Here is a 20,975-nt window from a genome sequence, read left to right on the forward strand (position 1 = left end):
AACGTTCGGTGCGAGGCTCCGGTTGGCCAATCGTCAGTGGAATGATACTCATGATGGTCGAAGTCTTCTTCAGAGGTAAGGTGCTGTAAGTGGTATATAAGAAGTCTCCCTCATCCCAGTATCATCTCTTTTGTCATCATCAGCAATCAGCATCTTGCAGCTTCTCCTTTCACAGTCAATCACTACTTCATCCATTCGCTCAAGATGAACTCCATCAAGGCCGCTTCGGTCCTCTCCTTCTTCGGCACTCTCGCTGCTGCCTGGCCCATGAACACCACCTCCTCCGCAACCCAGTTATACACAGGCGCTTGCAATCCCGCTCATTCCTACCCCGGCGGAGTCTCCTGCATCTCCACTGCTGGTTCCCTGGCTCTCGTTACCCCTTCGGTCTCGGCATCGGCTGCCATGTGCAACCCTGCCCATTCGTACCCGAACGGAGCCAAGTGCATCTCCACCGCCGGATCCCTCTCCCTGGTCACTCTTTCAGCCTCTGCCTCAGCCAGTGTGTCCTACTACTGTAATCCCGCGCATTCGTACCCCAACAACGCTGTCTGCACCGAGGTCAAGGGCTCCCTGACCTTGGTCACTCCTACTGCTTGGACGACCTCGACCACTGTCTACACCACCGACTATGTGACCGTCTGCCCCACTCCCACTGTTGTCACCATCAACAGCAAGACCATCACTGTCACCTCGGCCACTACTTTGACCGTCCCTTGCCCTACTACCGCTATTGTCACTAAGCCTGTCCTTGTTGGACCTACTGCCAGCGCCCCTGCTCCTTCCGCAAGCGCCACTGGCAATTGCGCCGACAAGTACAACACTTGCCGCACTACCCGCGTCAACGGACTCTCCGCCAACCAGGCTCAGTGTGCTTCTGAGAACGCTGCTTGCCAGGGTGCTTGCTACGCTGCCTACAACACCTGCAGAACCACTCGCGTCAACGGTCTTTCCGCCAACCAGGCTCAGTGTGCTTCTGAGTACGCTGGATGCCTTGGAGAAAACCCTATTGCTTCCTCAGGTGGTCTGATCTCTTCTTTCATCCCTTACTCCGCAACTGCCAGCTCTTCTGCTGCTCCTAGCTCTCCTGCCGCAAGCAAGCCTGCTTCTTCCGCACCCGCCAACCAGCCTCCTGCTTCATCTGCACCCGCCTCGTCTGCACCTGTCGCTGCTCCTTCTCAGCCTGCTGCTTCCAACGGTGTTTGCGCTCCTCCCCCGACTGTCACTGTTACTCAGTACGTCACTGTCTCCAAGGGTGAGACCCCTAAGGCTCCTTCCAGCGCTCCTGCCACCACCCAGAAGCCTTCCAGCGCTGCCTCTGCTTCCGCCTGTGCCACTCAGCTCTTCGATGGCTGCAACCCTGCCAGAAGCAGCTGCCCCAACGGCCCTGGAACTTTCATCACCGTTACTCCCTCGACCTACCCTACTAGCTACGTCGTCAACGGTCAGACTGTCTCTTTCACTGCCGCTCCCACCTCTTGCCTTCCTTCTTCCTCCGCTGCCATGAGCTCCAAGGCCTCTTCTTCTGCTCCCGCTAGCTCCAAGCCTGCCTCTTCTGCTCCCGCCAGCTCCAAGGCCAGCGGTTCTGCCCCTGCCCCTTCGGCCACTCCTGCTGGCAAGTGCCCTCTTGACCTCAAGGCTGGTGCCTACGAGTACCCCCACGCTCTCCGTGTCAACGGTGTTAACGGATACAACATCACTGTCAACCGCGACACCAAGACTGACGTTGTCTTCGACATTCCCCAGGCTGATGCTGGCAAGACTTGCAGCACCTACTTCTCTCTCCCCAACACTGCCGATCTTATCACTGCTGCCTACAGCCTGTCCCTTGTTGACGGTGCTAAGATCAACGTCTCCAAGGATGGCAAGGTTGTTTCCAGCTTCACCCCTGAGTCTGGCAAGGCCTACCTCATTGAGTCGGGCAAGTGTGCCGCTGGTCAGGCCCTGACCTACACCTTCAGCACTGGTGACTCCCTTACCCTCAGTAAGTTCCTAACTATTTCTATCTATACTTGACCATTCTAACACGATGAATAGACGCCTTCAATGATTGGAACGCATGTGCTCTTGGCGCCTTTGTCACCGTTGCCTAAGCGGTGAATTCACACTTGAGAAAGATGATATGGTATAGAAATGAAATGGGAGGAAGTTTTGAAGAATTTTGAAGAATATACCTCGAAAGGTTACACGGTCCTTTTCTCTAGCTAATGTAATTACTTGTATATAAAAATAGCACTGCTTTGTTTACTTTATACTCCTATTCCATTGTCTACAATATCTCGTGAATCGATTGGTTGGTGATTGTGGTCAAGGAAAACGAAAACATCGGTATGACTTTTTGAAGCTTCAGATTTGATATCTGGAGATTCTTGCTTCCCGAACCCCGTTTTTCCCTTGTACAAAAGAGTTGGTACATATCAATGATTCAGCAGCCTGAGGGACTATCAACATTGGAGCAAACACAATAAAAACAATTAAGGAAACAACGATCTGAATTCATATTAGGCTGTTTCCTAATGCACATACCATCGCTCCTTCTCGTCTGCACAATCTTCCATTTCAGTTTAGGGGTTTACTTTCCTGCTCTACTCTGACTTCTCGTTCTCAACATGCGTCGGATTCTCCATCTTTCTCTCTTTCTTTACGTCTCACCCTGCCAATGCCTGACACTTGCACCAGCTTCCCTCCACCACATGATTGCGAGAATCATACACGATAATGCCGACCAGCCCGTCATATCCTGGCGCTCTGGCCGAGTGGTTAAGGCGTTTGACTCGAATCATCTCGATATCAAATCCATTCGTGGGCGTGTGTTCGAATCACACGGGCGTCGACATGCTTTTTGCTCTCCACATGATCTCAAGACATCTCTTTTGGCCTGTAGAGAAGAATAAACAGGTTGTTGGAAAGTGTGGTTGAAAATTGAGAGCCTGAGGTTGAGGATTTGTGTGGTCTTGGCGTTTGGCTTTGGAGGCTTGGCGCGGAGTTTGGGGACGTCGGGTCGTGGAAGGAGTTTTGTGTTTCTAGGTTAATGTGCATTTGGGACTTTTCTTTGGATATGGGGTGGGTAGAGAGGCTTGGGTTTGGGGAGTGAGATTGCTGTGAGAAAGTCGTCACAGTGGTACAAGTGTTGAGTGATTGTCGATTTAGTGCTGGACCACCTAAACAAACAACTAACGAGAGGATGCTGTTCAAACGAAGCATAGTAGACAACTACCAGAGAGCAGGAGCCTGAAACACCAAACACAGTTAAGACGGCGATGTCTGAATATTACATGACTTCTAAGAAAGGATATCTCGGCATCAGATCATTAGGCCTCGCCATCCAAATCGTCCCTTTGAGATTTGCATTCGCCGACAGTTGACATTAAGATATATCTTTGTAGGTTGGGATTTGCTCATGGCACTCTTAGTCCTTTGAAGTGTTGTACTTTCACTTCACGTCCACTTTCACTTACCAACTCGCAAATTCGCAAATTCGCCGAACTTTCATCAATCGTTTTCCAATTTTCACACATAATCACGGCGTATCGCGTCTCATCCCATCTTATCCACTTATCGCACAAGCCACCAAGCCGTCATGGATGACGAGAAGACAGCTTTGGACAAATTCTTCCGTGCCTCTTACGACGCACTTCTGGAGCTATGTTCTACCAACATCAATCAATTCGAGGATGAGCCACTCAACCCAGTGACCTACACCATCAGTCATGCCGCAGAATCCCTCCTAAGCAATGCAGAATTTCCCGAGTACCTTCGTCTAAGAGTACTGCGTGTCGTGGCCAATGTCTTAGTCGATGAGTCCATAGCGCAGGAGACCATCGACAAGGCCCGGAAGAGCTGGAAGTTGGGTGAACACCACGGGAGCTGGATTGAGCGCGCCTGTGAGTTGGACTTGTGGCTCTCCTTCGATGGAAAGTATGCAGACAAGGAGATGCCATTCTCTCACCATGGCTATGTCGTTCCCAGTAACACCTTGGAGACTGAGAGCGAGTGGGATATTGTGGACGAGGTGGATGCACAGAGCGACTGGACGGAAGATGACATTGAAAGCATCTCTAACGGCGGATCAGACAAAGTGAGTGATTTTTGATAAGACGCATTTCACTATTCTGAAGTCATGCTAACAGCTTCCAGTCATCGACCAAGTCCGGAAAGCCTACAGTCCCGCCAAAGTCACCTGAGCTGTACGAACGCTTTCCTGTCGGCAAGCACGACAACATCACTACCTAGCAACAATTCCACCCCTGTCCAAATCCAATGAAAGAGTCTGAGAGATGAAACACTCGCGCATGAACGACACCGACGGAACACATCTTGAACTTTCCCTTGCTTTCCATGCTCATCTTCTTAATTCTCTGTCACCGGAAGACACCGAGGATACACACTTCGCTCAATGCTCCATACATGCATCATCTCTGCTAGCCCATAATAACCCAGACCATCACATTCTCTTCTATTCCTCCTTTGAACACTTGTGATATACATGCTGTCTGATGCGTTTTCCTCTTTGGGTAGTATGCTTCGGAGCAGGGTGATACCCCTGACAATATTCCGGAGACTTGATTCCACTTTTTCTCGCCCAATGCTATTTCTGCAGTCCTAATGCTTTGTTCATACCTTTCTTGCATTTCTCTACTCCACAAAACATGGCCCTTGTATGGTTAACTGTTGCTGTTGTGGAGTAAGGTTCAAAATATGGTTTTGGAAACGCGAATTCTGGAAAGTGACAGAGAGAACGGTACATGTTGGTCAATATTAAAACCTGACGTGATATTTCTTTAATATCACATATGAGTTATGCATGTGTTCTTAACAATCATTGTTGATCACAGCATCAAGACATTTGTGATAAATACGGTTGATAGCAGGGTCGGTTAGACGTGACGTAGATTGCATTCAGAAGGTTCAAGAGAGCGACAAGTACAAAGACGTGAACAGCATTCTGAGGCAGTAATGATCATGAACTACGATGTCACATGGAATAAGGCAGGACAAGTATTGTTTGAAGTATTTTGATTAGGAGGTATTAGAGGATATCTGATATTGTGTAAACACTCAGGAGGAGAACCCCTTTCCAACCAGAGCATGAGAGACAAAAGAAAAACATTAAAAACAAGTCATCGCTTCATGATAAAAGTACAGCCACCGCTCCTAGCTGAAGCCCGCCGAGATTAACATTAAGACAGAGACATTCAGCTACAAGCCGGTGGGAGGTTTGTAGGGTATCAAGTTAATGGTACAGGGGAGTAGGTGGTGAGCAACCCTTGAGTAGATTAGAAGTCGCGAGCGTTGGTGGTGGGGGTAGTGTAGTAGCCACCGTGGACGCTGGGGATGGCACCGGCAGGGATAGCGGTGTTGCTGGCAGGGATAGTGCCAGTGCTGCGCTCATTGTCGTAGGAGTGGGGCATGGTAGTACCGGTAGTACGCTCGTGAGGGTTGTAACCGACGTGAGGAGCGTGACCATCGTGAGTAAGGCCCTCCTTTTGGATGACAGTGGGGTTGGCACCGACAGCAGTGTTACCAGAGTAAGCGGTATCGTGAGAAGGACGAACGGTGCGGGTGGTGGCAGGGACGGCAGCAATGGGAGCAACACCCTTCTCGGCGTGGTCGTAAGTAGGGGCAGTGTTGTTCTTCTTAGCGAAAAGACCGCGCTTCTTGGTGGTGCCGGAAGTGTAGTCGTTGTCAGGGCCGGGTCCGAATCTCTTCTCCTTCTTGTGGTGGCGCATGAGAGCGAGCTGCATGAGGGCGGTGATCAAGAACAGAAGAGCTCCGATGATGGAAACAGCGAAGACAGCAGTGTTGAGCTTGCAAGCAGTACCAAGGTTGGGGGAGTAGGTGATGTTGCCCTCGTTGTAGGTAGCACGGCCGTTGGAAGGTCCGTTACCAAGAGGAGTTCTGACATAGCCACTGCAGCTGTTGGCACCACGGCGGGTCAAGACAGCAATGGCGATGAAGCCACCCATGCAAAGAAGGTCGAGGATCAGGCCGAGGATGGAAAGGAAAGCGATACCAGCCAGGCAGCAGGTGAGAAGAGTGGTAGCGAGAGTGTACAGGACTGCAACACCAGAGATACCCTCAACGGCCTTCCATCTGGTAGGAATGTCGAGGTTGTTATCCGCGAGAATGGCAAGGAAGTAACTGAAGATACCGAGAATGATGGCGGCACAGCAGAAAGTGAGTGCATAAAGTGCAGTCTGCAACAGACGAAGAGCGCCTCCCTTGAAGATACCCATGATGGTTAAAAGATCAACTTGATAGAGAAGGTTGGGAAGGGGTAATCCTCATGAGGAGAGGAGGGTTGTTGGTATAGAAGTTGTTGGTGGTTGTGAGAGTGAGTCGCTTGATGATGATCTTGTCAAACAGCGAGGGAAGGAAGCTCTTAATATGTGCTTCCCTCGTGAGTGACGATTCGGCCCAAAACTTGCAGTTGCGTGACACAACTGCAGTCGGACGTTGCGAATGTCGAGAAAAAAGACGTCACTCTGGGCTGAAGCGTCATCGCAGGGACGATTGTGGCTGCCAATAAAGTTTAGGTCGAGCGGCAGAGGACCCTGGAAATCATGGAAATTACTTCATAATTATTCTCCGCGTGCCTTTTGAGCGTCATTCACAAATAAACAGGGAATCTATTCAACGGTTGACATTGTTCTGAAAGACGATGGTGGTTTATTCTCTACGTGAAGAGGAATCAGTGTGTTGCGAAACTGATATCGAAAGGGCGAAGGATGATCCACGACAGGGATGCTTGAGCACAGCCATTTGATCCAGAACATTGGGACGGGATGCCACAGCATCAGCCACAAACAAATCTGGGGTCGTGGCAGTTTTCTAATCACCTTCGTCACCATACCAACTTCCTGCACGATCGATGAAGTCCCCTGCCGTGTGTGTGTTGAGCTCTCATTTGCAATTTACATCTGAACTTTCGCAAGTCCGCATGTCCGTCAATGTTGTGTGCGTGAGAGTTTGCGCTGGCAGATGGCATTGGATAGTTTGTGAGATTCAAGGAAAAGGTTTCTCTCGTTCGACACTTGTTCCAGCATTGGAAGCCACATTACGTCGAGTCAGCCGAGTGCTTGATCTAGAGTGAGGAAGCACATGTGAATTTTTACTTTGAAGGGGTGTTCAATTCTGCTATCACATTTACGAGCAATATCGTGGAGTTTGCTCCGTACTCGACGCTCACAAAACCAATGTTTGTCGACAAATCGTTTTGTCCTGACATCAATTCATTTCGGTCAGCTGCATGATGCTGCCAGCTCATCGGTCGCGCAGGAACGTGAGATGCAAACAATTCTAAAACCACAACCCTTGTTTATGGCGTCTCACAGCCTTACAGCCACTGGCGGCAGTGGCTTTTGCGATGCTTGATGGTCCCTCGGAGCGAGCAAGGTTCTCGGCAGGCCAACACGCCCAGTGCCTTGGAAACAAAATGGTATGGACAATATTGTGATTGAGTTTGATGTTTGGTTATTCCCTTGGATCGGTCTTCGGCTACTGGTCATACCCCATGATATTGCTTTTCTGCAGTGACCGCGGATCATCCGAGCACATCCGTCGATCCAAATAGGCCCAGATCTCCACGCACGCACTTCCAACACGACGCGTATGAGACTCAAAATCGACCTAGTCGAAGAAACGTGACGTCTCCTTGACGGGAAACTCGTCACAGACTGTGACGACGGTATGCACATTACCAAAATTCTCAGAGCCTCATGACTACATGTACAGAGCCGGTTTCCTGCACTTCAAGCCAAATGTCAATGACCGCGTTCACCTCTATTTCTCGGCCGAGCCATCGCGATCGAGTCAATATTCAAGAAGTTCGCCAGCTCCTGAACCGCTTACTCGACATTGTTTGACTTGATCAAAACCTTGACGTGGTTGTCCTTGTCTGCCAACAAGGTCAAGAAACCTTCCTCAATCACGTCTTTGAGCTCGACCTTTTTCGTGATCATCTTTTCTGGCTTCATTCTGCCAGAGCTGATTGCTTGGAGAACTTCGTCGAAATCTCCGAGAACATACGTAGCTACGCCCTGCCAACGAGTCAGTCAAAGCAACGACATGTCCATGAAGTCGCACCAACCTTGTAAGTTTTCTCGCGGAAAACGAATTGATTAGGAATGATCCTTGCGTCTTTCTCCCTGAAATTTGATCAATATGAGCTTCGTCGAGTATAAATGGGTTCACCACGAATTTGCGCACGATTCGTGATACCTACAACTTCGGCTCCACTTACCAGATCGCAATGTTGACGAGTGTGCCGCGGGCCCTCATCGCAAGGACTGCAGCATCAAGGCCAGCTTGGACACCCGCCGCATCAAAAACGCAGTCGACGCCGCGAATACCACCACAAATCTCCTTGCATCGTTCTGGGATGTCGTCTTTTGTTGGATCCAGAATGTAGTCAGCACCAAAGTCCTCCGCAAAAGCTTTGCGCTTCGTCGAGACCTCTGAAACAATGATGGTATCATCGCCATGAGCTTTGAGTGCTTGGATGACAGAAAGACCGATTGGTCCTCCACCAAGGATCAGGGCAAATTGTCCTTTCTTGAATTCCTTCACAGGAGACATATTGACCGCATGCCATGCGACTGCTAATGGCTCTACTAGGGCCGCAAGCTCTAACGATACGTTGTCAGGCACGGGTACCACGCAATACTCCGGGACCACGATGTGTTCGGCCTAGCAAGATCAGCAGAAGTTGTTGCCTGAGAACACGACACATACCAAACCGCCGCCCCAGCCAGACAAGCCGACGAATCCGTTCTTGTCGCAGCAGTTTGGGATGCCATCCTTGCAAGATCCACACTCTCCACAATAGATGATAGGCTGCACAACGACCCTTTGTCCGACTGCATATTTGTTCGAAACACCTTGTCCAAGCTCTTCAATAACGCCGCTGAATTCGTGTCCAATGGTCAGAGGTACAGTCTCATTGGTTATTGGATGCGGAGTTGTTGGACATAATGACGGGCCGCCCATGTACTCATGAAGGTCTTGAGTTGCCAGTATCAGTTTTTAATCGACGAAGAGCTTTGCCCAACTCACCAGTGCCGCATATGCCACACCAAGCTGGCTTGATCATGATCTGGCCATCGCCGCACTGTGGGGTCTGAATATCTTCCAATCGAAGGTCTTCTTTGCCGTGAATACGCAGCGCCTTCATTGTACCAATCTTGGAGCTTCTGGATGCAACAGCGGAGTCGACCTTTCTCAGTGCTTCTGCCATGGTGGAAAATGGATTCCGATGTCGAAGATTGAGTATGCAGAAAGTGAGGATGCTGCTTCTCACATCCAGAAATTTTCCTTGACATACATACGACTGCGAACCTCAGCTCATCTGACCTACGGCATTAGCTCTAAGAGATCTCCGCAAGATAGGATTCCCATCTCTGGACATCCGATAGCGCGAAGTGCTCTCCAAGGTTGACCCCTCAATCCCCCGCACTTGCGGCTCTGCAGATCCGGGGTCACCATAGCAGGCGGCCCTTGTGTTGCTGCTGCAAGAACAGGACAAGTTCTCGACTCTGTTCTGCGATTCATGAGTGCTCCCGACCGGACTTCTTTGCGATGCAGACGGATAAAAGGTGGTGAAGCCTCTTGGTATACGGAGAAATCGAAGTCCGTGGATCACTCAGCGTGACAAGAGTTTGGGAGCGCGGCGAACGCCAACACCAGAATTGCCTCCTGAGGTCAGCCACTGCTGAGCCTCAATAAGTCGGGGAGGTTAGGATGCCATCCTTCGCAGGTCGAAAAACGTGCTGTCAGTCAGTCGAGATAATCTTGGCAAGTAGTGCTCGGCTTTCCATTTCGAGAAAGCGCGTGCTACATACATACACCAGGAGAAAGCAGGCTCATTGTCACTCGACGGCTATCCTCAGCGGGAATCTGTTCTCCAGCAGGTCTTCATGTCGAGCACGTTGCTTGTGCTTGGGTCGCTGCTGCTGGCAAGTTCACAACGAGTTTGTCTTGTTTGCAACCACGTGGAGCTGAGTTCAAGGAGCTCGCTGCGCATGACGGGCCGTGCTCCGCCAAAACTCCACAAATAATGCCCCTCTTTCGCCTCATCGGAGTCTCTCTCCAGCAACTTTTGCCTGTTCTTTGGCAACCTCAGAATTGTGGGAATAAGTCAGCTTTGATCTGTAGCGAATTGGAGTTCACTGGGGCAATACCGGCCTTCCTGCCGCAGTGGTTAACCCAGCCGGGCCGTGAAGCATGTTCATTGAAGCTGTCGATCGAAGATTTGAGGCTGCATCTGTTCACAAAGTCAGAATGACATCTTTGAGAAATCCATCCGTTACATCATCGTTCATTGGTGGAGGAAATCAGGCAAAATGTGCCCCTCCAATTCTTCCGATAACGAACGAGCCACGAGCGGACTGTTGATTGGGGTAGGTACATAGAATAACAGATTCTGAACTGCTCAAGAGCATCAATTGATGGAAGAGATGGGAAAGAAGATAGGTCATGTAAAAAGAGCTTCTACGATGCGGCTCAGTATGCGATCTGGAAATCGAGCATCTCCTCCTATCTTAGCCATAGTTTCCGCGGTGACAGAAACGGCTTGATCAATTACGTCGAATGCGCTTGTAGCTACTGTATGAGATCACCCCCACCTGTGTTGAGAGGAAGCTCCTCTGCCCCAATATTTTCCCGGCTACAAAAGGATTTCGAGCTGCTCCTCTTTGCTCAATTCTCACATACAACTTATCTTACACCTCTTTCCCAAACCTTTAAACAACACAAATACCGCAAATATGGGCTACCCGGAAACCGCTGAGGGCTTCATGATCCACGACCACAAGAAGTGGTGAGTAACTTACACGGAGATTTGTCAATCACAGCAACGCAATACTGACATTCGCTTCACAGGTCTGACTTCAAGAAGGGCGAGTTCAAGCTCAAGAAGTTCGAGGAGCACGATGTCGACATTGCCATTGAGGCTTGTGGTGTCTGCGCTTCCGATCTTCACACCATCACTGGAGGTTGGGGTGACGCTCCCCTCCCTCTTTGCGTTGGCCACGAGGTCATCGGCAAGGTCGTCAAGGTCGGCGACAAGGTCTCAAACTGCAAAGTCGGCGACAGAGGTTCGTCCAGCCCATAGTTCGATCTGTAAACAAACCATGCTAACAACAATCCAGTCGGTGTTGGTGCTCAGATTGGTGCCGACTTGACCTGCGACAACTGCAAGGCTGACCAGGAGAACTACTGCCCCAACTCCATCGACACCTACGGTGCACCCTACCCTGATGGCACCATCTCGCAAGGTGGTTACGCCTCGCACATCCGTGCAAACGACTACTTCGTCTTCAAGATCCCCGACAACCTCGAGACCTCGATCGCCGCTCCCATGCTCTGCGCTGGTCTGACCGTCTACTCTCCTCTGGTCCGCCTCGGTGCTGGCCCTGGTAAGAAGGTCGGTATCATCGGTATCGGTGGTCTCGGTCACTTCGCCCTCCTCTGGGCCAAGGCTCTTGGTGCTGAGGTCTACGCCATCTCGCACTCTCCCAGCAAGAAGGAGGATGCTCTCAAGATGGGTGCCAAGGAGTTCATCTGCACCAAGGAGAAGGGTTGGAACGAGCCTTACAAGTTCGCCTTCGACTTCGTCATCAACACCGCCGACGCCATTGATCAGTTCAACTTGGACGACTACTTCAGCACCCTCAAGGTCTGGGGTAAGTTCCACATGGTCGGATTCGGTGACAAGCCCATCCCTACCCTCATGGCCCAGCAGTTCGCCGGCAACGGTTGCTCGATTGGAGCCTCTCACATCGGTAACCGTCCTGAGATGGAGGCCATGTTCGAGCTCGCCTCAAAGCAGAACATCAAGTCCTGGGTCGAGACCATCGACGTCAGCGAGGAGGGTTGCAAGACTGCTCTTGAGCGTCTTGAGAAGAACGACATCAAGTACCGCTTCACCCTCGTCAACTTCGACAAGGCCTTCGGCAAGCGCTCTTAGATGTGCTATTGATACGTTTGGATGACTTACTGTAATACCTACATGACCTTCATGATGATGGGAAGATATTTGGAATTGGCCCTTGGCTGGCCAAGGTACCATTTTGGAAATAGCTAGATCACTCTAAAGAGTAGATATAGTAGAAACGATACCCTTCAAGAGAATCATTTGATGCCTTATCCATGTCGCTCAAGTTCTGTGTTGCTCATGTGTTTGTCTCATGATCAATATCGAAGACTCAAGCACAGCACCAGCCAAGGCTCAACGGGCGCATATCGAGGCTCTCGGAAAATCGGACGATCCTTAGCCCGCCACGGACCGTCCCTGCATGTTTTCCTCACGACCTCTGAAGTTTAATGCTTCCCTTGTTCTTCGAAATATCTGCCGGGCGTAGAAGTTGTTATGTATGATCAATAGATGCCGTCGCGGCATGTCCAAGAGAGACAATCGGTAAGTGGGCATGGATGGCGAGAATGCCGAGTGTCAAGCCGAACGAGTCGAGTCTGCCCTACCCCCCACTTCCATCCCGCCTCATTGATTATTGTCTCATTACTGCTAAACGCCGAGAGGAATTGATTGATTGATAATACTATCGCGTCCTCGAATTTATCCAGGGGTCTTTTCTGTTCATATCGCTCGTCACATACTCGGAATTGAAGCATACAACAATGGCAGACTACACAGTGTAAGTGCTAAGCCATCAGACGCGGGAGAAGGAAGACGAAAGTGACTAATACGCTCTCCACAGTCCCCTCTGGCTCGACGGCAAGGAAGTCGTCACCGAAACCACCTTCGATGTCAACTCACCCAAGACTGAGAAGAAGCTCTGGAGCTGCTCTTCTGCCTCGGTCGAAGACGCCCAAAAAGCCGTAGACTCATGCCAACGCGCCTGGAAGTCATGGAAGAAGTTGAAGACCACAGAGATCCGCAAGATCCTCTTGAAGGCTGCAGACATCATGGAGAGCCGCTTGGACGAGCTGGCCGGATACCAAATGGAAGAGACGGGTGCCCCTGATTTCATTGTAAAGCAATTCAATCTGCCCACAACAGTCGAGATGTTCAGAGATGTCGCTGGCCGCATCGGTGGCATCGTTGGTATGATTCCTCAGACTCAAGATGGTGGAGCTCTGGTCTTCAAAGAGCCCTACGGTGTCATTCTGGGCATTGCTCCTTGGAATGCTCCCTACATCCTGGGTCTGAGAGCCGTCATCTACGCCCTGGCTACTGGCAACACCTGCATTCTCAAGGGAAGCGAGCTCTCGCCTCGCTCATTCTGGGCCATTGGAAGTGTCTTCCACGAGGCCGGTCTTCCCGCTGGTTGCCTCAACGTTCTCTACCACCGCACCACCGACGCCGCCGCTGTCACCAACCACCTCATCGAGGCTCCCGAAATCAAGAAAGTCAACTTCACTGGCAGCACTGCCGTTGGTGCCATCATTGCCGCCAAAGCTGGTCAGAACCTGAAGCCCTGTCTGATGGAACTGGGTGGCAAGGCTTCCGCTCTTGTCCTTGATGATGCAGAGATTGAGAACGCCGCTTTCCAGTGCGCTCTGGGTGCCTTTGTCCACGCCGGTCAAATTTGCATGTCTACCGAACGCATCATTGTCCACAGATCCATCCTTGAGCCTTTCTCAGAAGCTCTCAAGGGCGCTATCGCAAAGATCTACCCCGACTCTGGAGAGGCTCCCATTCTGGTTGCCAAACCTGCTGTCGAGAAGAACCAAAAGCTTGTCAAGGATGCTGTTGAGAAGGGCGCTAAGCTCCTCTACGGCGACATCAACTCAAAGGAGACAAACGCACATCGTCTTCGTCCCTTCGTTGTTCAGGATGTGACCAAGGAGATGGACCTCTACTACACCGAGTCTTTCGGTCCTTCAGTATCACTTCTTACCGTCGACTCGGATGAGGAAGCTGTAAACTACGCCAATGACACCGAGTACGGTCTATCCGGTGCCATCTTCACCAAGGACCTGCAAAGAGGTATTAGACTGGCCAGACAAATCGACAGTGGTGCTGTGCACATCAACCAGATGTCTGTACACGACGAAGCTGGTCTGCCCCACGGTGGTGTCAAGAAGTCTGGTTGGGGTCGCTTCAACCACGAGTACGGTCTCAACGAGTTCTTGAAGCTCAAGACCGTTACCTTTGCTGGTGACTGGTGAAAAACGTGAAGTTGTTGATGACTTGTCTTGATATTATGATGTCTTTTTTTTTTGTTGTATATACCAAATTTACGAATTGAATCTATTGCATATACCCACCATTAGCTGCTACACACAAGCGTCCGCTTATCTTCAAGCTGGTTATACGATTTCCATGGCAGGCACAAAGAGTGCATAATTATGCACGATTTCACAGTGTTGTGCAGATTCTCTCCGCGCAGGTCAAAGCTCATCTTTCTCATATTGCCGCGACAGCACCTTGCAGACTTGCGGCACGTAAATAGCTGGTCTGTGACGTGTCTTCGCGAATATGTATGCTTATCAAGCACTCACCGCTAGCTTTCAACAGCTAGGGGTCAGTCAAGACGGTGAAGCAATGTCAGAACCATTTTCGCCAACGTCCTCTCTCGCAGAGGACGTTAGCGATACAAAGCGTATTGAGGACGATGCTTTCTTCAAGCCAACAATCGAAGACGATGGTTTAAGCGATGTACCGGAAGCTGAGAAAGATACCATCAATGTCAGATCTTTCGACGACGACGATAATGAAATCTTCAAGCTTCGTGCATACCAAGACGAGATGCTCGCAGAGAGTCTGAAGAGGAACACCATCGTTGTGCTAAACACTGGAGCTGGTAAAACACACATGTAAGTCATCGTTTACAAGAACAACGAAGACACTATCGAGAAGGTTTGACGAAAGCCACCGCGTGCCATAGAGCCCTTGCTAGGACAAGAGCAGAACTGGAACTGGACGAGCCAGACAAACTTGTGTGGTTTCTGGCCCCCACAGTCGCCCTTTGTCATCAACATTACAAGTCAGTCAAAACAAACTTGCCGGCATATCAAACAAGACTCCTCACAAGCGAGGATGGCGTCGACATATGGACCGATCAAACAGTATGGGATGGCGTTCTCAAGGATATGAAAATCATCATCAGCACTTACGGTGTCCTCTACGATGCTCTCTGCCACGGATTCGTTGCCATGAAGAGACTTTCGCTGTGTGTCTTCGACGAAGCACATCATTGCACTAAGAAGCATGCTTCTAACATGATCATGCAGCAGTTCTATCGGCCTGCCAAAGATGCCGGGCAATCTGTACCAAGAATCCTAGGTCTCAGTGCTAGTCCGGTGATGAACGCTAAAGCTGGAGGTTTAGAAGTACTTGAGACGAACATGGACAGTCACGCCATCACACCAAGACTGCACAGATCAGAATTGATGCAATACGTACATATCCCAGAGCTCATGAAGATGTCTTTCCAAAGTCAGGAGGCACCCGACGTTCCCAACTCTTTGCGAGAAACTCTGACTACAATCATCCATCAATACAAGATACGCGAAGATCCATACCTTGTCGAGCTCATCGAAACTGGAGGTCCGGACATGAAAACTAGTGTCAACGAGATACTTATGTCGCGCAAGACTTATTGCACAGATCAGCTTAGAGCGCTGAGAACGCGTGCAGAAGTCATCGCCAGAGACATCAGCCTATCAGCATCGGAGACATACATCCAAGCTTGCCGTGACAAGTTCCTCGCAGGTATCCAACAAAACAATGCTTCGTGGATGCCGGAACTTTCGGACAAGGAAAAAGGCCATCTTGCACAGATTGTCAGTGGTCTACGTGTGGACTCTGCCATCTCGGACTCGACTGCAAGTCCAAAACTTCAGGTGCTTCTGGAAATACTGAGAAAAGAATCTGGTCCTTCATTTACTGGAATTATCTTTGTTGAGCAAAGGGCTGTTGTTGCAGCTTTGGCAGAATATCTGGCCTCCATACCAGAGATGTCACAACTATTTAATATCGGCACGTTTGTTGGAGGCTCGAACTCATCCAAGAAAAAGTCGACCATTGGTGACATCAACGACTTGAAAGCACAGCAACAGACTCTGGACGACTTCCGGATAGGGAAGAAGAATCTGATCATTGCGACAAGTGTGCTTGAAGAAGGTATTGACATATCTTCTTGCCAAACAGTCATATGCTTTGACGCTCCTCTCAACCTCGTGTCATTTGTTCAAAGACGTGGTAGAGCAAGAAAGAAGGACTCAAAATACATCATCCTGCTGGCGGACGATGACATCAAGGGTGAACCTACCAAATGGAATCAGCTCGAAGATCGCATGAAAGCAGCGTATGAAGACGAATACAGAAATGCTCAGTTGGCAGCACAACTCGAGCAAGTTCACGAAGCGGATGGCAGAAAATATGAAGTACCCAGCACAGGCGCTCTCCTCACTCTCGACAATGCAAAGTCGCATCTATACCATTTCTGCGCTACGCTTCAAACCACCAGCTATGTCGACCATCGACCAGTATTTGACTGTCGAACAGATGCAGAAGCTCTTGTCACTGCGAATGTCCTCTTACCATCATGTGTGAACAAGAAGTATCGAAAAGCTGTCAGTGCACATGGCTGGCGTACCGAAAGAGCAGCCATGAAGGATGCGGCTTTCCAAGCTTGTGTAGTATTGCATCAAGCTGGCCTACTGAATGATCATTTGCTACCACCTCATATCCAGACTCCTGACCAGGCACGTCAAAATCGACCTGGTCTGATTCCAGTCGCGAAGAGAGTTGATCCTTGGTCACTAGGTGAAGCAAACTCTTGGTTTAGACATACAGTCGAGCTTGAGATTGAGGGTCAGCCTAGCATCTCGATGGCGATGTTCTTACCTATTGAATGTCCGAAGATTGACGCTATTCAATTGCATTTGAGCATGTCTGTCAGCGGTGTTGCGAAGATTGGGCCTGGCCAACCATGCACATTAAGCGTTGATGAAATCGCTCAGAAACGAAGAGATACCGAAACTATTCTGCTCTCAGTGTTGTCGCCTGTTGATATCGCAGATGCAAAAGGAAACTACGCCGCAATGTTCGAACCATTGGATAATCAAGATCGAGCCCAGCTTAGCAGAAAAAGCCTGCCAGCGAGTCAAGTGCTCTCTACTGCTCGATCGGCTGCAGATGTTGGCCTCGTTCGCCTCAATGGTCAAATTGGCCGAACATTTGTTTTTGAGAGTATACAAGGTCAATCTCAACAGATTTTGGAAGTCACCAAATTCCCCAAGAAACGCGACTTCCTGACCCAAGTTACCGAGGAATCAAAGAAGAACAAACTGACCCGCGAGCAGCTTGCGACTTCCCAATGCACAATCGATGTCCTGCCAGTCATGTATTCTTTCTTCGCGGCGTGTATTCCTTCCATTCTCCACAAAATTGAAGCCGCCATTCTCGCCGCTCGTCTTCAAACCACGCTCCTGGCACCAATTGGTTTTACCAATCTCCAACTCATCATCGAAGCCACCACCTCAGGTAATGCCGATTTCACTGCCAGCTACGAAAGGCTTGAGTACCTTGGTGATGCAGTGTTGAAATATTGCACGCACATACAGCTGTCGGCTCAGCATCCCGAATGGCCAGAAAGCTACCTTACCGCAGAGAAAGGAAGGACGAATGGCAATGCATCGCTCTCCCGTGCTTGCTTAAGCAGTGGGGTAGATAGATATATCTCCACAACGAAGTTCACTGGAAATCATTGGAAGCCACCACTATTGCCCGCCGATGGCGCAGAAAAGGAAGAGAAGAAAGTGGACAGGAGCACAAAGACATTGGCAGATGTTGTGGAAGCATTAATTGGCGCCTCCTACATCGACAAAGGTCTCGAAGGCGCACTCGCATGCATCCGAATCTTCCTACCCAACGAACAATGGCTCCCTCACTCATCATGTCTGTCTATCCTGCTCAGCAACACGCCTTCTCTTCCTACCGTTCCGCCATTCCTCAGCACAGTCGAACAACTCATCGGCTACAAATTCGTCAATCCCTCCCTACTCCTCGAAGCACTAACCCACTCCTCCTTCTCCTCTACCGAAGCTCTATCCTACGAACGCCTCGAATTCTTAGGCGACGCAGTACTAGACCAAATCCTCGTCCCCTCAATCTTCGCCGCAAAACCAGCATTAAAGAATCACGAAATGCACAGAATGAGACAAGCACTGGCAAATGCTCATATCTTGGGGATATGCGGTCTGGAACTTTCCCTCTGTGTTCCTCGCCTGGAAGCCATGTCTACTTCTTCTGCAGCCGAAGAGGTGAAATTGGAGGACGTAGGACATGAATATCACCTCTATGATTTCTTACGCTGTGGCAGTAGCGTGCATATACAACGTCAAACCGCTTTGCACAGGTATACACCCTTGCGCGAACAGATCCTGCAACAACTGCACAAAGGACACGAATACCCATGGCCCGACCTGCTACGCCTGAAATCCCCAAAATGGATGTCTGATACTCTCGAATCACTGCTCGGTGCAATCTACATGGACTCACAAGGCAGTCTCGCCGCCTGCAAAGCCTTTGTGGAGAAACTAGGATTGCTGGACTTGATGGATAGGTTTTTGGAAGAGGGTGTGGCTGTTGGGTTTCCGAGGGAGAGATTGGGTATGTTGGCGAATATGAATGGTGTAGAGTATGTGGCTGAGGGGGATGGAGAAGGAGGGTGGGGGTGTAAGGTGTTGGTCGGAGGGAGAGAAGTTGTTGAAGTGGAAGAATGTGTTAGTAGGGAGGAGGCTGAGGTTAGGGGTGCTGCTATGGCTGTGAGAGTATTGCAAGAGGAGGTTATCAGGGGGATGGGAAGTGTAGATCAAGAGATGGTTGATATAGAGTGATGATGCGTGAGAATTTTTTAGCTATGTAGCAGACTATGTAGAAGAAGGTATGAAAGGATATCATGACATTCCCATACTGCACTCTCCACCCCCTCCTCCAACCACAATCAAAGATTATACCTCCTCCACAACTCACGCGTACTCTTTTTCGCCATACCCTTCTAAACCAGCCCATCACACTCCACCTGTGGTTGACATGGGCATCGAAATCTCAGGAGGCGCCGACTCGGCCAACAGCAGAAGGCCAGGCGATGTGATGTTGTTGCGAGACATTGTGTTTGACGAAAAGAGTCACGAGTCACCGCAAAAGACTTTTTGAAGAGATGAAGAAATTGTAATTTGAGTAGTCGTCCCAGTATCTTTTTACGTGAAACTGCTCATACAGAGCTTAGGCTCGAGCACGACTGACTATGGAGTTCCTGGGACACTTTCCACGAGCACGTGAGGTAGCTACTGAACGTATGAGTCTTGCCACGCAGCGCAGGGCCTCATGTCTTTATCGATGCTGCAAGCGACCTACCTCATTGTACACGAATTTGAGCCTTACCTACGAAGGATGGGCTATAGCTGTTGGGTCCGGATATACACAGACATTGTAGGAGCTAGGCGTGGAATTTTGATCTGACTGTGAGCGAGTTAGCTCTTGATCCATTTCCAGGGGAAAGAAGAGAGAGAGAGGAATATGGTTGATAGTGTATCAGAGTAAAAGGTTGTAATCCTCGGGCCGCCAGAGTAATAATCATAACAGCCCTCAGGGATTTTGATTTTCGTTTTGTGTAAAACATCATGCTAGTAGGGGAGGGAGTGAGGGGTGGAGAGAAAGCGGTCACATACCTAGTTTTGATGATTTGGACCCTGCAAGTCTACTGCAGGTCTCTGACCTTAGCGACCTCGGGTCCGTCGACGCTGACCATCTTGACGTTGTTCTCTTTCAACTCTTGTGCAAGCTTCTTGTCTGCCTCGTCGCCTTGTTCGACGCCTTTTGTGCCTTCGCGGATGACGACGGTTTCGAAGCCCTCCTTGGCCGCATCGATAGCAGTAGCTTTGACGCAGAAATCTGCTGCTAGGCCAACACAGAAGACATGTGTGACGCCCTTCTCTTTCAACGTCTTTGCCAAACCAGTCTCGACGATCTTTGGATTCAGGAAAGGTGTGCAGAAGGCCGAATACATCTCCACTCTCTTGTCTTGACCCTTTTCCACAACCTCGTCTAATCTGCTGACATCAAGCTCTGGGATCAACTCGCTACCTGGTGAGCCAGCGACACAGTGATCTGGCCATAGATTTGTTGTCTGGGTCTCTTCAGGATTGTGAGGGTTGGCGATAGTGATGGACGACTCAAAGGGTTTGTTGTTCGGCGGAGGATGTTGTGATGCGAAAGAGATGTGGTCTTTAGGGTGCATGTCCTTTGTCGCTACACGGAGAGTCCATGGTAGTTTGAGGAGGTCATTGATCACGGGAGCAATGGACCGGCCATCAGTCACGGCAAGACTGCCTTTCTGCGCAACATGTCAGAGAATTCAGGTCACAGTACGCGACGACCGCGATGTCTTTGCACAAGCAGAAGATTTTGCTAGTTGATTTCGACTCAAGGAGTAGGTGTGCGCCTGGGTAACGCCGCGGGTCTGAGCTCAAAGATTGGTGGAGACTAACCGGTGGGCAGAAGTCTTCCTGAAGGTCAACGATTATGAGGGCCGCTTTGATGCTTGGAGTCATGATGTTCGTTACAGTCGTGATATGGAAAGGTGCTTGAAGGCGTGATTGTAGTATGTATTCAAGTTGGCAGCTTCAGTGTCAGAAGCGGCGTGTCCTTGAGCCTCATCCTTCCAGCGGGTACGGTGGTGACGGAGACGATCTGAGAAGGTGAAGAAGCTCGGACTGGTGATAGCATGAAGCTCATGCTCATCACGAGCAGCCACGTTTTATTATTGTTTCTCAATCAACATATTTCTTCATGAATGGGCGTCTGGCGCAGTGGTAGCGCGTCTGCTTTGCATGCTGAAGGTCTAGGGTTCGATCCCCTAGTCGTCCATACCTTTTGCTTGTTGACTACAACATAGCTGTTCTTTTGCTTGATACAAGAGCACAGCATCTCACAACTTTGAATGTTGTTTGGACAAACCTGCAGGGTGGTATGAACCGATAGAGGGTCCAGCAAATCCAACACTGCA

The 20,975-nt window shown here is 49.9% G+C and overlaps 9 protein-coding genes across 9 annotated transcripts; 5 read left to right on the plus strand and 4 right to left on the minus strand.

Annotated features, from left to right (window-relative positions):
- Positions 1-849: 849 nt before the first annotated feature.
- On the plus strand, positions 850-1,086 carry M438DRAFT_253141 (uncharacterized protein; the record flags this gene model as incomplete). Its single annotated transcript, XM_029899669.1, has 1 exon — positions 850-1,086. A coding segment is annotated over one exon (237 nt), but the record flags the coding sequence as incomplete, so codon positions are not given.
- Positions 1,087-2,844: 1,758 nt separating this feature from the next.
- On the minus strand, positions 2,845-3,280 carry M438DRAFT_348859 (uncharacterized protein). The gene has a single exon (XM_029906249.1). It carries the CDS (start codon positions 3,202-3,204, stop codon positions 2,860-2,862), a length of 345 nt encoding a protein of 114 aa, XP_029756552.1. The 5' UTR covers positions 3,205-3,280; the 3' UTR covers positions 2,845-2,859.
- Positions 3,281-3,546: 266 nt separating this feature from the next.
- M438DRAFT_110927 (uncharacterized protein) lies at positions 3,547-4,343 on the plus strand. The gene is made up of 2 exons (XM_029898695.1): positions 3,547-4,078; positions 4,138-4,343. Exons 1-2 carry the CDS (start codon positions 3,581-3,583, stop codon positions 4,231-4,233), a joined length of 594 nt encoding a protein of 197 aa, XP_029756553.1. The 5' UTR covers positions 3,547-3,580; the 3' UTR covers positions 4,234-4,343.
- A 662-nt stretch (positions 4,344-5,005) lies between these two features.
- Positions 5,006-6,351, minus strand: M438DRAFT_348860 (uncharacterized protein). The gene has a single exon (XM_029906250.1). It carries the CDS (start codon positions 6,234-6,236, stop codon positions 5,277-5,279), a length of 960 nt encoding a protein of 319 aa, XP_029756554.1. The 5' UTR covers positions 6,237-6,351; the 3' UTR covers positions 5,006-5,276.
- Positions 6,352-7,847: 1,496 nt separating this feature from the next.
- M438DRAFT_281675 (GroES-like protein) lies at positions 7,848-9,172 on the minus strand (the record flags this gene model as incomplete). Its single annotated transcript, XM_029901261.1, has 5 exons — positions 7,848-8,039; positions 8,090-8,147; positions 8,243-8,688; positions 8,734-9,002; positions 9,055-9,172. 5 exons carry the CDS (start codon positions 9,170-9,172, stop codon positions 7,848-7,850), a joined length of 1,083 nt encoding a protein of 360 aa, XP_029756555.1.
- Positions 9,173-10,594: 1,422 nt separating this feature from the next.
- M438DRAFT_326255 (NADPH-dependent medium chain alcohol dehydrogenase) lies at positions 10,595-12,151 on the plus strand. The gene is made up of 3 exons (XM_029903119.1): positions 10,595-10,816; positions 10,879-11,093; positions 11,148-12,151. Exons 1-3 carry the CDS (start codon positions 10,764-10,766, stop codon positions 11,963-11,965), a joined length of 1,086 nt encoding a protein of 361 aa, XP_029756556.1. The 5' UTR covers positions 10,595-10,763; the 3' UTR covers positions 11,966-12,151.
- Positions 12,152-12,337: 186 nt separating this feature from the next.
- Positions 12,338-14,227, plus strand: M438DRAFT_304329 (salicylaldehyde dehydrogenase). Its single transcript, XM_029902185.1, has 2 exons — positions 12,338-12,650; positions 12,714-14,227. Exons 1-2 carry the CDS (start codon positions 12,634-12,636, stop codon positions 14,125-14,127), a joined length of 1,431 nt encoding a protein of 476 aa, XP_029756557.1. The 5' UTR covers positions 12,338-12,633; the 3' UTR covers positions 14,128-14,227.
- Positions 14,228-14,402: 175 nt separating this feature from the next.
- Positions 14,403-18,866, plus strand: M438DRAFT_326261 (P-loop containing nucleoside triphosphate hydrolase protein). The gene is made up of 2 exons (XM_029903120.1): positions 14,403-14,775; positions 14,847-18,866. Exons 1-2 carry the CDS (start codon positions 14,438-14,440, stop codon positions 18,802-18,804), a joined length of 4,296 nt encoding a protein of 1,431 aa, XP_029756558.1. The 5' UTR covers positions 14,403-14,437; the 3' UTR covers positions 18,805-18,866.
- Positions 18,867-19,168: 302 nt separating this feature from the next.
- M438DRAFT_399876 (Isochorismatase hydrolase) lies at positions 19,169-20,644 on the minus strand. The gene is made up of 4 exons (XM_029909440.1): positions 20,458-20,644; positions 19,639-20,303; positions 19,325-19,429; positions 19,169-19,257 (listed from the first exon to the last, which is right to left on the minus strand). The coding sequence occupies exons 1-2, from the start codon at positions 20,518-20,520 to the stop codon at positions 19,668-19,670; spliced, it is 699 nt and encodes a 232-aa protein (XP_029756559.1). The 5' UTR covers positions 20,521-20,644; the 3' UTR covers positions 19,169-19,257; positions 19,325-19,429; positions 19,639-19,667.
- Between the last annotated feature and the right edge of the window lie 331 nt (positions 20,645-20,975).

The sequence above is a fragment of the Aureobasidium pullulans genome (genome assembly GCF_000721785.1).
Source record: "Aureobasidium pullulans EXF-150 unplaced genomic scaffold scaffold_25, whole genome shotgun sequence".
In the NCBI taxonomy this organism is placed as follows: domain Eukaryota; kingdom Fungi; phylum Ascomycota; class Dothideomycetes; order Dothideales; family Saccotheciaceae; genus Aureobasidium; species Aureobasidium pullulans.

What these genes read in the sequence shown, in the direction of transcription:
- M438DRAFT_348859 (XM_029906249.1), bottom strand. Translation starts at nt 3,204, where the DNA reads ATGCTTCGTTTGAACAGCATCCTCTCGTTAGTTGTTTGTTTAGGTGGT.
- M438DRAFT_110927 (XM_029898695.1), top strand. Translation starts at nt 3,581, where the DNA reads ATGGATGACGAGAAGACAGCTTTGGACAAATTCTTCCGTGCCTCTTAC. An exon ending in CTAACGGCGGATCAGACAAA is followed by an intron (nt 4,079 to 4,137) that starts GTGAGTGATTTT and finishes AACAGCTTCCAG; the next exon opens with TCATCGACCAAGTCCGGAAA.
- M438DRAFT_348860 (XM_029906250.1), bottom strand. Translation starts at nt 6,236, where the DNA reads ATGGGTATCTTCAAGGGAGGCGCTCTTCGTCTGTTGCAGACTGCACTT.
- M438DRAFT_326255 (XM_029903119.1), top strand. Translation starts at nt 10,764, where the DNA reads ATGGGCTACCCGGAAACCGCTGAGGGCTTCATGATCCACGACCACAAG. An exon ending in ATCCACGACCACAAGAAGTG is followed by an intron (nt 10,817 to 10,878) that starts GTGAGTAACTTA and finishes TTCGCTTCACAG; the next exon opens with GTCTGACTTCAAGAAGGGCG. An exon ending in CTGCAAAGTCGGCGACAGAG is followed by an intron (nt 11,094 to 11,147) that starts GTTCGTCCAGCC and finishes ACAACAATCCAG; the next exon opens with TCGGTGTTGGTGCTCAGATT.
- M438DRAFT_326261 (XM_029903120.1), top strand. Translation starts at nt 14,438, where the DNA reads ATGTATGCTTATCAAGCACTCACCGCTAGCTTTCAACAGCTAGGGGTC. An exon ending in GGAGCTGGTAAAACACACAT is followed by an intron (nt 14,776 to 14,846) that starts GTAAGTCATCGT and finishes CGCGTGCCATAG; the next exon opens with AGCCCTTGCTAGGACAAGAG.
- M438DRAFT_399876 (XM_029909440.1), bottom strand. Translation starts at nt 20,520, where the DNA reads ATGACTCCAAGCATCAAAGCGGCCCTCATAATCGTTGACCTTCAGGAA. An exon ending in AGGAAGACTTCTGCCCACCG is followed by an intron (nt 20,304 to 20,457) that starts GTTAGTCTCCAC and finishes CATGTTGCGCAG; the next exon opens with AAAGGCAGTCTTGCCGTGAC.